This window comes from Pezoporus flaviventris, unplaced genomic scaffold, assembly GCF_033815535.1.
Source record: "Pezoporus flaviventris isolate CSIRO_AGI_PZ_B2104156 unplaced genomic scaffold, CSIRO_AGI_Pfla_v1 ptg000072l, whole genome shotgun sequence".
Taxonomy (NCBI): domain Eukaryota; kingdom Metazoa; phylum Chordata; class Aves; order Psittaciformes; family Psittacidae; genus Pezoporus; species Pezoporus flaviventris.
In genome coordinates, this window is record NW_026892620.1 from 8,890,820 (window position 1) to 8,905,925 (window position 15,106).

Sequence of the window (15,106 nt, forward strand, 5' to 3'; positions counted from 1 at the left end):
AGGCAGTTTGTTGAAATATTTCCATTATTCCCTCTATTTTTTATATGTACCCCTGGTTTGAAGGGATTTGAAAATGTTACAGGAACAGTTCCATAAATAATGCTGTTTACAAAACATACAGGGGAAGAATTTGACTGAAATGAGTGGAAGTGCTGGGACCTTGCCTTGTATTGGTTAGTCTTGCCTGTTGGGTGCCTGGAATGCTTCTGTTATTAAGATAACATAAATTTATGGTCACATTTAATTCTAACACTTTATTGCAGGTATATAGGTACATTTATAGAGAGGTAACAGAGAAGAATAAGCATAATTGTCCTGGGTTCAGCAGTAGCAGTCATTTTTCCCCTTCTTGGTAGCTGGTGCAGTGCAGTGTTTTGATTTTCGGCCTGGGAACAGAGCTGATAGCAATGTTTTGGTTTGGCCAAGGACTTTGTGAGCCTCATGCTCTGCCAGGGAGGAGGGGAAGCCAGGAGGAAGCAGAGACAGGACACCTGACCCAAACTGACCAAAGAGGTATTCCATACCACAGCACGTCATGCCCAGGATGTAACTGGGAGTTAGCCGGAAGGGCTGGGAGACTGCAGGGTTGGAAGAGGTATCGGTCGGAGCTTGGTCAGGCTGAGGGGGGCAAGTTATCGGTCGGCTGGTGCTGAGGTGTTGTACTCTCTTCCCTTGTTATTTCCTTTATCATTATTATCATCGGTGGTAGCAGTAGTGATTTGTGTTATACCTTAGTTACTAAACTGTTCTTATCTCAACCCGTGGGAGTTGCATTCTTTTCGATTCTCCTCTCCGTCCCTCCGGGAGTAGGGGGAGGGAAAAAAGGGGGGGGGGAGTGAGCGAACGAATTACCTGACTGGGTTTAAACCACGACAATAATAAAAAAAAAAAGACAAAACCCACAATATGGTATAACATTCAAAACAATGATCGCTGATGCTCAGAATATTTCTCCCATTTTGTCAGCCCTGGAGGAATCAAAAAAGCTCTTGGAGCTAATGGAGCTAGGACTGTGTTTACAAGTTGCATATTACAGTTCAGTCAAAGATCAAGCTATTTATTTCTCCTTTTGATCTGGAATAGTGTTTCACCTGACTTCAAAAATTGAAATACATTTGTTTATTAAGATAGGTGTTCTTCTCTGTAAAATCAGCTTGAGGAATGTGTTAGTAAACCCATATTAATATAATTTGTGAATTGTTAATATGTTTATAATACTCTTCCTTGCAGGCCTTCATGTCAATGTTTCAGATTCTCACACAGGAAGGATGGGTGGATGTCATGGACCAGACACTGAATGCTGTAGGACATATGTGGGCACCTGTAGTCGCTATTTATTTTATACTATATCATCTTTTTGCTACTCTGGTAAGTCTTCACTTGCAAATAATGCTGTGCTTTTCTTTGTTTTGGATTATTCTTACAGCTCTGGTATTACTTATTTTTCTCAGCTACCTAAAAGTAAATGTGATGCCTATTTACAGCATAGAGGGCTTTAGAGCTAGTACTTTCATGTGGTAGAAAGCGGTGGCCTTTGTTCTGATGTGAGATGGTGTTCTTCCCAAGATTCAAGTTGCACTGCTAGACTAACAATATAATTGTTAATTGTCTTGTACTTTCACAGTTCTAATGATTGCAGAGTTAACTGAGTGCTTTTATTTGTAATGTACTGATGATTTCCTCAGCTTCCACTGCATTCTTATTGCATCAGTAATTAAAGTGAGAAATGTAAAGCCTCAGGGTATAAACTCTTTACTAGAAATCACTACTTTCCTCTTGCCTGATGCAAAATCAATGCATAGAAAATATATGGTACAGTATGTCAAGCAATAAAAGGATAAGAACTAATACAGCAGTTCCTGAATGTGTACGGAAATAGGAATTACATCTAAAAAACTCTTTTGTGTATGCATTTCAAATGGGATCATTTTGGTTTTTTACAGAGAAAATGGTAAGGACAACAGCTTTTTGGATATCCTGTATCAATAAGGGCTTGGTACTGTACTCTGAATACCAACACAGAGAAACTACCCCATTAAGGGGAATAACCATTTTATGCACCTGTAATTCTCTCCTAGTTTTGTTCATTTCATATTGGCATTCACTGTAGTTTTCGATGCCCTTCTTACTTTCATTTTCATCATTCCATTTTCAGTCTTTGCTCAGTTGTCTACTTACATAAGGTACTAACTGTATATATACAATCTCCATTAGCTCCCATCTGTTTCTTTTACTTTACAGTATGTCCTATTTCATTTCTAAAGACTGAATAATCAGACTGTAACTGTGAGTGCTGCAGGTTCCTTCTTATGGATTGAAATCTTGACCACTTTAGAAATGGCAGTAAAGTACATTTGATGCTCTTAGAGCTCCTTAACCAAATTAAAGTATAAGCCAAACAAATGTATGTATCAGCAGATATACAGGTTATGTAATTGGCTTGCAAGGGTCAGATTCCTTGGGGTCTGGAAATGCAACTTCTCTTACTCAGCTGATCTTTTAAAACTCTTGGGGAAGTGGGGATAGAAAGAAAAAGGGGAAGTGAGTTTTGGTCATGGATTTGAAAGCAGTTTCTGGTTAGAGAATCTTGATTGCTGTTTTTCTGATTCTTCACCAAAACATTGACTGGTCTATAATTCATTTTTCTCTTAGATGAGCATTAACCAGGCCCGTAAAGTAAATTGGTGTCAGGCAGCTTCTGTACTAAAAATTCACACCTTAATTGAGAAGTGACTTAGCTATAAGAGCATGTTTAGTGTTCTGCTTTATATTTCATGTTTTGAAAGAATCATCTGGGACTTTCAATTTGTCTACTAAACACACTTATTTTGCTGTGCACTCTTCAGTACACCACCTTCAGTCCTTTTACAGGGAAATTGCATTTAAGTACATGGTCCTTGCTTTGCTTTTGTGTACACATTTCTTCTCATTGACCTATGCAAATTTTACATGAATGAAGAAACTCTGCTAAGACAACTTTGCAGAATTAGCTGGCCTTACAAAGTCATTAGTTTTAGTTCTGAGAGTTTCCTCAGACCCTGAATAAGATAGGCTATGTAGGACAGAGCTGTCTGGAAGCAAAAGAAGCTTAAAGAAAGAAAATAATGTGAAATTGGTAAAGGAGGATGACCTGCTACTAAAACCAGAAGAGTTCCAAGAATAAATAGTGGTCAGTGAGTAACAAGAGTGATGTCAAATGAAGAAATTGCTTTCATCAGCCAGAAGAGGGGGAGGATTAGAATTGAGAGGTAATAATTGCAGGCATTTGGCAAAGAAGACTGTAGAGCCTTGGAAAGAAATTAAAAGGTTTCACGTTAGAAGGCAAAGAAAAGTTGAAGCTCAAAAACCAAAACCTCTTCTGGAAGCAAGGACTGTTATTAGTTGGGATGCCAGTGGAGGAAGTTAAACAAATAACAAGCGTGTGTTTAATTTCTGTGGTACACCATCCCTGATATTTGTTGAATTAAAAAGGGAGTTAATGGATGTCTTGATGCCTAGATACATATCTGTGTATGAAGCAGCAAGACTGTAAGGGATGACCTATTTAGTGAGTGCTATACTTTGTAGTGTGGAACTGTACTTCCTTCACTAGTATGCTCTGAGCTGCAGGTACTGCAGTATCATAGACTGTATAAAGTATCTGCAGAAGAAAAACACCATAATGGAAAACCCTGACAGAATGATACAAAAGTGTTCATCAGCAATTAGGAATCAAAATATTTTGTTCTGGGGATTACCTGTTTTATCAGAATTCTGTCTTGCTTTGCCATTCTTCCAGGCCATCTACTGTTTATAGTAGTCAGATCATAGAAAACTGCAAGAGGTACTCTTTCGTATATGGCACATAGAACTTGTCTTTTCAAACAGCTGCTGGAAATTCTATGTATTGCTAAAGCCAGTTTCCTATTAAAAGAACATTTCTTTTTATGAATACTGACATTTATAAATTTATGGGTGTGTCCTTCCTGTGTCTTCTGTACCTTTATAGCTTGTGGAGGGAAAGGAAATCTTGGGTCTTAGTTCTAGACACCAAGCTCAGATGCAGTTTGAGGTCCAGATGCCTTGTCTGATATACTAAGCTACTTAATCTTTTACATAGGTAGGGAACAATTTTTCAGTATCATTGAACAGCAGGTAAACTTAGACTTTCTTTACAACAGTGGTGGATGAAAATGTCTGCTCTGCTTGTCACTCGGTGTTCCAAGACCACAGAAAAATTTTAGGCCTGTAACTCTTAAAAAAAAAAAAAAGCTTAGATTCATTCTCATATCTCTAGGAAACTGGTGCTTACTGTAGGAGCTCAGTATGTTTGAGGATATTTGCCTTGAACCTCAGAGACTAAAAACTTGGTAGTTGCTGACAGCTGTAAAGCTATGTATGTACACATTGACTGCCTTGGGATGTAAGTTGTCTGAGTATGTATGCTGAACCGTGGTATCCTCCTTCACCTAGACTTTGCTTTCCTAGTTCTGTCTCCTCCTCAGCTGTGTCACATTTTCAGCTTCTTTGGCCTCTACACAAGGAAAATATAATAATCTGATAGACACTTTCTTTCCCCTGGGATTCTTCATGAACGTGTATGAGTGTCCTAAACTGTGGCTCCTGGTGCATGCAAATAATGAGGCAGCTTACTTTTCCTCTGGAGTTAGCTACTTTGCACAAAGGCACTCCAAGCATTAAGCAAGTTACTGGTGGTGAAATAAATGAGTGTTAGGTGGCCTCTATGCTAAAAATTCACACCTTAATTGAAAAGCACCTTAGCTTTACGAGCTGTTTCAGGATTCTGCTTTGTGGTGGGGTTTTTTTTAGTAGTTCTTCTTAATTTAATCTTATTTTCATGTGAAATACATTCTAAGGGATATATTGTTAAACACACATAATGCATTGGTCATAAAACCTACAATTCAACATGTTTAAATTCATATAATAATTTTATGATAAGGAAAAAAGGATTTACTACTTGCAAAATGGCTAGCAGACATATAGTAGCAGGTGATACTGATGTCAAAGGCAAGACTCTTATTTACAACAGTAGAGCCCTCATTTTTCCATGTCATTTCATAGTACTTCTTAAGAAAAATAACAAATAATTTGCAATTGTTTTGTAGATTCTACTCAGCTTGTTTGTTGCTGTTATTTTGGACAACTTGGAACTTGATGAAGATCTGAAGAAACTTAAACAAGTAAGAACATTTTTTTGGTGTGCTTGGAAGTAGCTTCAATGAAGTATTACTTTACTGGTGGTTTTAGGGTTAAAGATGGGAAAATTCTTAATCAAAATGAGTAAAAGAGTAGATGTTGAAGGGAATAGCAGAATTTTGTTAGTTGACCAGCACACCACGTGAGAAATTAAGATGTAAAAGAGATTTAGAAATTAGTTTAATATTAGATGAAAGTTAGTTTAGGTACTCATGTAATTAAAATAATTTTCAAATCATAGCTAGGTCATCTTTTTGTTTATAATATAATGAAATAGGTCGTGGGGGAGAGAGGGGTTGGATCAGATGATCTTTAAAGGTCCCTTCCTACGCAAACCATTCCATGTTTCTATAGCTTCATGAGCACACCATGGAACCATTGCAGGGGTAAGTATTGGCAAGGGTCCACACACAAGAAGCAGTAGAGGGTAATAGGCTGAATGTGTTAGTTGAGTGCTAAACTCACTTGCAAAGTTAGCTTGCTTGATTGATTCTTCAGATTTGGGGGCTGAGATTACCAAGAAGCCATTCTCTTAGACTTGAAACTGCAAACGACAATCACATAAACCAAATTTAACTAGAGTTCATGCTGGCCATTCTGACCTTGTGCACAAACCACAAGGTATTTGTAGCTTTTACATAAACACATTGCTGGCTTTAATCTGTGCAAAGGGGAGCAAAATCATCAACATTTGCCTATTTCATGCATGAAATAGAAAATTAAGAGCATAATATGTGGGAACTTCTTTTGTATATTTGTGTTATAGCCTTCTTTCACCTATGATTTGCTGGTTTTGATCTTCTTTCAGGTGCATCAGCAATTGCTGTAGAATTATATTCTTTCAATTCTTGAAAAATAATCAGAGACAATTTAGTTATTTTACATTGAACTGTTACATTGAAACTAATGTGCCAAATAACCATTCTCTTATTTTAACTTGTAATTATTTTTCTTCTAGTTTTAAAACTAAAGTGATGTATTTATTCATTTATTTTGTTTGTATTCGTTGTTTTCATTTTCTACATATTTCTCATTTGTGGTTTTAAAGACTGTTTCACATATACTCACTGAATATGTAGAAGTCAAGCTAATAATCTCCCCAGTCTTTTATTTTACTTCAAGGCACTGAGAAATAAGAATATTATATTGTTACTTTGAATCCATCAGCAGAGAATTCAATACAGAAATTAATTTTGCCTTTGTTGTTGCAGCATTAAATATCAGTATGTATTGCAAATTTAAGTAAGTTAAAAGGGCAGGCAGTTTCTGCCATAAAGACATATAAATACTGGATTTCAATCAGCTCGGATAAGTGAAATGAGAACTCTAATAGATGATTTTGGGATGGCCAGACAGTCTTGAGTATGCAAACTGAGTAGAGCAATCAGGCTTAGTCACTTTTCTCCTTACCAGTCTCAAGAGGTAAATTATCTGAAGTGAAAATGGCTCAGATATATGGTAAGCAATGTTATACCATACTGATCATTTTACAGAAAATTTTCGTGATGTCTGTGTGAGTTAGGAGCACAAATCAACTTTCTGATGTGAAGAGCTTAAGATATGAAATCCTGTGGCTTTTCTGTGAAACTTAACATCTTCAGTTCATAAACCACTTCAGTAGTCTACAGCTTTGCTTACCAGATGGCCGCAACATGGCTTTGTGTTTTAGCAGTCCACCCTGAAATGGTGAACAAAGTGCAATGATGAGAGGCGACCACTTGCAATGCTTGCCACTGTGTCAGCCTGGTAGAAAACCTGTCTCCATAATAGCAGTAGAGCACACTCAAATAAAAGACATAAACAATTTTAGTAGAGTCCCTCAACTTCTTAGCTTTGAGACTGGCAGCACCGTAACTCGATGAGTGTGGTGCTGGGCCAGAGTAAAACCTCTGTTTAATTGACCAGACCTTTTAATTACCCTCCAGTGTGTGTGGCACCATGATGACACTGACAGTCAGTTTCCATGACCCAAGTGAGTTTTTAACCAGAGCACAGCACTGCCATTGGACATACCAGTTTGTTTGATCAGCATAGTGGTATACGCGTCATATGCCAGTGTGATCTCTAAAGATGTCCAAGGTGGCTGACACTGATTCACTTCTACTGATGCTTTTCAAATATTGCTTTAAACCGCAGCCTCTCTTCAAAGGCTATTACTCAGTACTAGCGAATGTATTCCCTTCTGGTATTTTATCCAAATTAATGTTATAGGAAGTGTTACATTTTTTTAAAATGCCTAAGGTAAAAGGAGGTAAGAGACTCATGCTTGGAGCTAAATCATATGGAATTATTGGAATGATTGCACAACTGCTGAAGTATCTAGAACAGAAAAGGTTTTCTATGGGGTAAATGCAGTGCCATCGCAGACTCAGTGCTAACAGTGACTGTGCACTATTATACTGAAATATTGGTTTTGTTTCAGAAAATGTAGCGGCAGGAGTTTTTAATTCAATGATATTTTGAATTCTCTGCTAAAAAAGGAGAAAAAGGACTGTAAGAAGAGGGAAGATTGTGAGCTAATCTTTATGTTTTAATCAAGATCATTTCTATAAAGAAATAGATCTGTATTGCTGCACAGGAAAATTTTTGGCATCTATAATTAAAAGCTGAATAATATTCTAAGGGAGGAATCAAATAATTCAGATTGTTAAGATTAGAGACATTGATTGGTTGAAAATGGCTCTCAAAAGTATTTCTATCTTTATGTCTGCATTTTTTTGCTGCCTTCAATGGCTGTAAAGCTTGAGGCCCAGGGCATTTTCAGGTGATGAAATACTGAATGGTTTTCAAGGAAGAGAGAATATATTTAGGCCAGAAATCACATCTAGGTAATAATCACTTTTGGGATGTCTCCTTCTTAATTATGACTTAATTTCTTTTTTGGAACTTGGTAAGAAATATATTATTACTTATCTTTCAGATTATTGGGAAAGGTCTAATTAGTTAATATTTGCAATGGACTCTAAAATGTAAAATGATATGTAAACACTTGATTAATGTTGGTTCAGTAAATGTGTTTAAATATTAATAAATCAAAGCAAAAATATATTAAATGGCTAGGAGATTATATGTAATACTGTAATATAATGTATTTAAAAGCTAGTAAACTTTTAGAATTAAATTTACCAGTGCAAATTTAGTTAAGGATATACATCATGATTCAGTTTTTAATTACATCATTATTCTTTCCAGAAGTCTGGCCTCATTTAGTGCAAAGAGTAAATAGAACTCACTTTAATAACCCACTAGTCAATAGCTATCCTCTTTACTATACAGTGTGTGATCCCTGTGCATTATTTATTGCACTGTATTCAAGCTTTGCTATGAAGATAAGACTATTACTCTCCATCCTGACTTTTTTATGGTACCTCTCGTAAGTATCTAGAGCAAACATAAAACTTGTAAAAGATTAACTTAAGTGATTTACTTAGCACCACAGGCACACGCAGGAACACAGACTGTTTTTCCAAGACACCATTCAGCTGCTGTAAGACCAGATTTATTATTCGTAGTCGTAGAGTTATGTTCTTTTGCATATACCTCCCATCCTCTGCCACAGGTCATCCTTTCATTTATGTCTGTCATGATAGCTGAAGTCAAGTGAAAAAGGGTTGTAGATCATAGTCACCATCTATCTGTGCAAAAAACTTGATTCTCTGCGGCAATCCAAGCTGACCCTAACAGGCTCCCTAACCTCCAGGTATTAGGTTGATCCTGTCCATATTCCCATGAGGCCCCTTTCTGTGGTGTTTGGTGTATCAGTTATGCAGATGATACTGATCTGAGACACAGGAAACATATCAGCTATAGTCTTAAGCTCCTTCTCTTTTATTCCTCTCTTCTTCACCGTCCCCATAAACTGTTTCCCCAAAGTTAAAAAGAAACTGAAAACATTGCTTTGATTTCTTTGAATTTTAGAAATTCAACACCCTTAACAGATTGTAAAGCATGACTTTCCTTTACAGCAGCTGTGTTAACTTTTTCCTTTATATTTTCCACATATTTATTTATTCTGTTGTTACTACATTTCTATCCATTTGCCTAGATAGGAAGTCAGACTGATTCGTTTCTCATTTCCCACACTGTATCCTGAAGACCTTTTTCGAAGTTAGTCACATTTACCACTTTCCTTTCTCTAGCTACCAAATTTATTTAGGTGACAAGTTATTCAACACCACTAGTATGTCAGCATTGTTATCTCTGAGATCCTTTAGAAGTCCTGAGTGCATGTTATCAGGTCTGGAGAGAAACAAATTGACCTTGTGTCAGTTATCTTCCAAAAGCTTTTCTTCTGACATTTTTGTTGATTAGTCTTTGGCACAGTTTAGGGTCCTCTTTGACCTCCTCTATGGTCAAAACTATTCATTCTGCTTTCTTGCTTTGGTTTTATTTTCCTGAACACTCTTGATTAATAGACTGATGTTCTTTTAGACTCTCTGCAGATTACGCTGCTTTCTCTATGTTCTTCAAAGTTTCCTTACTAGATTTTACTTCTGTAGAAAGTAGTCCCTTAAAAATCTTTAATTATCTGCTGTATTACTGTTTTATTTTAAAAATTGTCAGAGTGCATGCTCTTTTCCCTCTCTTTTTTGGTCTAGCATATGGCTTCCCTTTCTGAAACATATACATTTACTTTTGAAAGCCTTCTTTGCACTCTCGTTGACCTTGCTGGCCTTCTTTACCTTCTTGAAGTTTTTCTGTGGGTGGTAGATGTATTCTGTGCTTCTAAAACTGGATATTTAATAAGACTGTACAGCCCCCTCCCAGTTTCCGTTATATGGCCATTCCTTTAAATTTCTTTTCAAAAGCTTTATGATTTTACGTAATTCATTTGTAATGTAAATTCAATGTAGTAGATGGTTTTAACCTTCTACTTGTAGAAAAAAATCTGAATTTAAGAGCATTTTTATCATTGTTACAGAACCGCTTTTTGATATTTATGTCATGAACTAGACCTTGCTCAGTACTAAACCGTGAGATGCTTCTTCACTTAGGTATTCTCTGACTGTATGTTTCACCGAGGACTCACTTCTGAGTACAGTTAATCTCTTTGTTTTACCTTCCCTAAACATACATGAGGGTAAACAAGGCTTCCCACTATTCTTACTCTTGTTTTTAGGCCTTTAATACTACTTTGCATATTGAAATTACTTTCTAATCCTCATTTACATGTATATAGAATATTTCTTCCAGTTAGCCATGCAGCGTCATTGCAGAGGGCTCCTATGCTGGTTTTGTATGCATTTACCTAATTCATTTTATTGACTGTAGATTGTCTGTAACTAATAACACTGGTGCAGTGTACTCTAAAGCCTGTATAATATCACAGAATCATAGAACGGTTTGGGTTGGAAGGGACCTTCAAAGGTCATCTAGTCCAACCCCCCACAATAAGCAGGGAAAATCAAATATGTTGCCTGATTCTGCATATTCTCATCCTGTATGATCCTACTGCTTGTTACTTCAGCCCAGTTTCTGAGATGTATTTTGTGTCAACACTGTGGATTTTTTAATAACAGGAATTCTAGTTCAATCATGTTATTTTTTAGGACCTACTATTAGTATAAAAGCATGTGTATGTGTTGTTCTTGCCTAGTTTTATGTCCCCTCCTTTAGAAGGCTTTATTTCTTACATTTTTCTGTTACCTATCAGAATCTTGTCAATTTTTAGGATTCCTATAACCTCATTCTGTACAGAGAAACTCACTTTTACCTTATTGATTTTTCTATTTCGGGCTTACTTTACTGTTTTAGTACCTACTCCCTGAAACAGCTTTTGCAGCCAGTGAAGTTAATTAAAAATGGTACAGAGTTTTAAGCACCTGGGTAGAATTCATCCCACTTCACTAATACATTACAAAGTCGTTTATGCAGTTTGAAATATTCATACAGGTTTCCTTCTCTAGTCCTTGAAGAGTAGACATACTTTTGGAGGGCAATTTTTAGAGACATACGTTTTGCTTGTAGGGTGGCTACAAGCAAATTTGAAGCCAACCATGAAATTATCCTCAGGCAACTCTAGCTGTATGTATTATCTTTCCTTCCCCTGCAGCATAGTTTGTAGTTTACAGCAGTGACACTTGTATGACACTATTCTCAAGCGTATATCCAAGCTTCCGTTACAATACAAAGTTGATCCCTTCTAAGCCTACAAAATTTAAGAATAAGTATTTGTGGAATAATGACAAAAAAGATAGAGAACAAAAGGTAGGGATAAATGATTGGTTTTCATAATAGAGAAGAGGTACCAGTACGAGGTCCATTGTCATCTTGCCTGTGATCTGTGCTGATCAGTATTCATAAGTTATCTAAAAAATGGGGTGATTAGTGAGGTGACAGTTTGCTAATGTTGCAAAGTAAGCAAAGGCATGCAAAATTAAAGCCAACTATGAGTTATTCATATTTTATGGCAGAGAAATAAAATGACAGATAAATGTAATGTCAATAAATGCACACAGAGAAGCAACCATACTAGATACCTGAATGTAGGTTTTAATTAAGCTATCACCAGTCCAAGAAGATTTTTGAATCATCATATATATTGACTATCATGTCAGTTCAGTGCTTGCCAAAAGAGAAGACAAGCACATTTCTAAAAACAATTAGATTGTTAGGCAGAAGTGAAAACTTTATGGTTCTGCCATATACATCCAAGATGCTTCCATGTCTTGAATACTGCATGCAGGTAAGATCACACTATCTTTTTAAAAATAAGAGATAACAAACCTAAAAAAGATATAGACAAGGATCATGAGTGTAATCTTCAGCTTGTAAATGAGGTGACTGAGAAGGAGGCTATGACAGAGTTAGATGAAATCACAAAAGGTGTGAGAGTTGAGTAGAAGGCTATTTTACTTCTACTGTAAGAAAATGAAAGGACACTCTATCAAATCAAATTGGTTTGATTTTAAGACAAATTAATGGAATAAAAATCCTGTTAGGGGGTTCAGTCCCAGAGGTTGTTGAAGCTATGAAAGCACACAGAAAGTAAAATTATTCTGTATTTGATCTGTTCTTACATTTCAGACACCTTCTGCTGGTCCTCACCAGAGGCATGGTACTGGTGAGATGGACCTCTGATCTAACCCAGTGCAGTCATTCTTACACCCCTAATGTTCTATAATCTGAATGGGATTTCAGAAGCTATTTGCAAATAGCATAGGGATGAACCCATTGGTGACTAAAACCATATGTGCTGCCACTTTACTGAGTTGTATTTCCGCAAGAGAAAGAGCAAGCATCTCTGAGTATAAGCAGTGGCCTGACTTCCTTGGCCATGTAACCTTACTTCTGTAATACTACTTCCTGGAATTACACTGTTTAATTATGTATAATTTTAACAGTTTTAAAATACAAAATGTTCTTGATCTGCCTTACATTTATGATAACAACCCCAGCTTACCTCACTAACTTTGGAGGGTTTATCTTACAACTTATATCAGCAAAGATTATTGTGACCCTATTTTACGACTGAAGAACCAAAGCTGAAGAAGTGAAATCTCTAGAGTCATACATAAATTCCCAGTACAGTGAGGAATGAAACAGACCCCTCAAGTCAATCATGAGGAACAGCCATCCACTTTAAATTGTTGAAATCTCGCATAAGCATAGTTTTGCTGCTTCAAAGGAATATTCTCTTAAGGAAGATCAGATTCCTGTCATATCACATGTGTGCTGTCAGTGCTCACTAATATACACTCACAACATGAGGAAAGATGGCATTCATTACTAAAAATATTTTCCCAATACATTTCTAATTTCTTACTACCTAGCAACAGCAACTTTTGCAGGAATAAACAGTAGGGACATTTATCTTCTAATTTAATTCTCACTCTCACCACTGATTCAGAAGATACTTGTCAGATGTACATGCTCCTTTCCCTCCAGTTCTACTCCTCACCATGAAATAAAGACAAGATTTTTTCCCCCTAAATCCATATCAAAGCAGCAATTGCAGGAGGCTGCGCATGTATATGGATCTACTTATAGTATATATATTTTAGAAGTCCTGTATCTAGAATTATATTATTTTACCTCTGTACTTTAACCATCTTCATTTCATCTTTTTAAAGTCTAACTTTGAACTGTTTGATGTTGAAAACAGGAACTTTCATTAACAAAGCTTGGCCATAGCGGTAGCTTCTTTGCTGGTTTTCTCTGTTGAGGTAGATTTGTGTTTTCAACAGTGATTGGTGTTTGAAGACCTCAGTTTGATGCCAGTGGTTCAGGGTCGCATTTTGAAATGCTTGGAAGCTTTGCAAAAAAAGCAGCAGTTCAAGTTAGTGGTCTTAACAGGACTTTCACAGCAAAAGCATAAAAGGAAACCATTAGGTGGCAATCTGGCTGATAAGAAGGAGCAACTGCAATAGAAGAAAGTTAATTAGGAGTTGGTTGCCATCAAAAATGGCACAACTACTATGGTATCTGGTTCCATAATACTCTTTTTTTTGGTGGTGGTCATGGGGGCATGGGGAGGCCTGTACTGGGGTCCACTACCACCTAATTGTCCAGAACTACAGCAGCAGGTTACAGAGGTCCTTTAAAAACATTTCAAACAAATAATTAACAAGTATAAATAAATAAGTATTCATTTTTAGGTGCTAATCCCTCTTGTCTTAAAATCTACCCTGTTTTTTTCTGGGTTTGTTGTCAGGGAAACAGAGCAATTAACACCTTCTTTTTCACTAAGCAGTTACTTTTGCTTCTTCAGTACTTCAGTTAGAAAATCCCTGATTTCTAATGAAACTTTAGGCCTCCTGCTGTCTAAAGGAAGAAGTGATGGGGTTTGAGGACTATTCAAGATAATTCTGGAACAAATATTCTAAATATGAACTTGACACAGCTCCCCTTTCATGCAAGTATACGTATATGAAATTTTGGTTAATGTCAGTCAAGACAAAGCAAGTCAGTCTATAAGGAGATAGTGATGAGTCCTTTTACCTTTTTCTCTGAAATAAAGTTAATTTTAATAAAAGATTCAAATCAGACATTTTAAGTAGAATGAAATTTTTTTTCAGTGTTAAAGGACTCTGATCACCACAGCATCCTGATGATTTTGGGAGGGTCACAGATTCTCAGTTGCTTATAGAGTTGGAATTTTTATTAAACTAAACCAGTATTCACATGCCATACAATTCAAACTTACATCCCCAGAGCAAACATAAAATTTCCTTTTTGTGATTGCTGTAATATTCAGGTTGGTTTGTCTGTAAGCTGTAGAGAAGCAGCACAATTTGTACCTTTGATCTTAAATTCATGTGCAATCAATTGTTGATTATGCAGTTAGTACTTTGATGCAGTTAAAAAATATCTCTAGTGTCCGTGCTTTTCATATCTAACTCAGAGATTCACATTTTTAATCTGTGTAAATCTACCAAGAATAAAAAACTTCATGCACTGCAAAAAATGCAGTTATTTTTAAGCAAGAGGTGAAAGTCTCTTCTGACATACAGTGGAAAAAAATAAATTGTGAGAATTCTGTGTGCTTATGCAGTAAGCAGCATAAGAAATGTTTTAATGCTTTTATGATTAAACCAACACTTAGGAGTTTAGAAGCAACTATTCTCAAGTTTCAGAACAATTATATATACATAAAAAAATTCTTTTAGATCAAGGTTGGCATTTTCCAAAGCCTCAAAGGGTAGAATTCATGTCATCTTGTTCATTATCATGCAATAAGTTAGATATGTATTCTAAAGTTGTCATTGGTGCTTGCCTGTTAGCTACCCTCCATGGAATGATTCACCCCATCCCATCCGAGTTGGGTGTTCTCTTTTTTATTACAGAGGGAGTCTAGACAGCTAATTAGGCAAAATGCCTGATTTTCAATGATAAAGGTAAATTACACAAATCTCCAACTTTGACGAACTAGGAACTTGTATTTCATTGGCATTTATTCCTGTGGGTG

General features: G+C 36.3%; 1 protein-coding gene across 1 annotated transcript in view; it reads left to right on the forward strand.

Annotated features, from left to right (window-relative positions):
* The window catches only part of NALCN (sodium leak channel, non-selective), a 232,563-nt gene that overhangs the window by 129,996 nt on the left and 87,461 nt on the right, over positions 1–15,106 (forward strand). The window contains exons 14-15 of the mRNA XM_061472826.1: positions 1,231–1,368; positions 5,109–5,183. Of these exons, the coding sequence (XP_061328810.1) occupies positions 1,231–1,368; positions 5,109–5,183 (213 nt within the window). The remainder of the gene's footprint in view (positions 1–1,230; positions 1,369–5,108; positions 5,184–15,106) is intronic.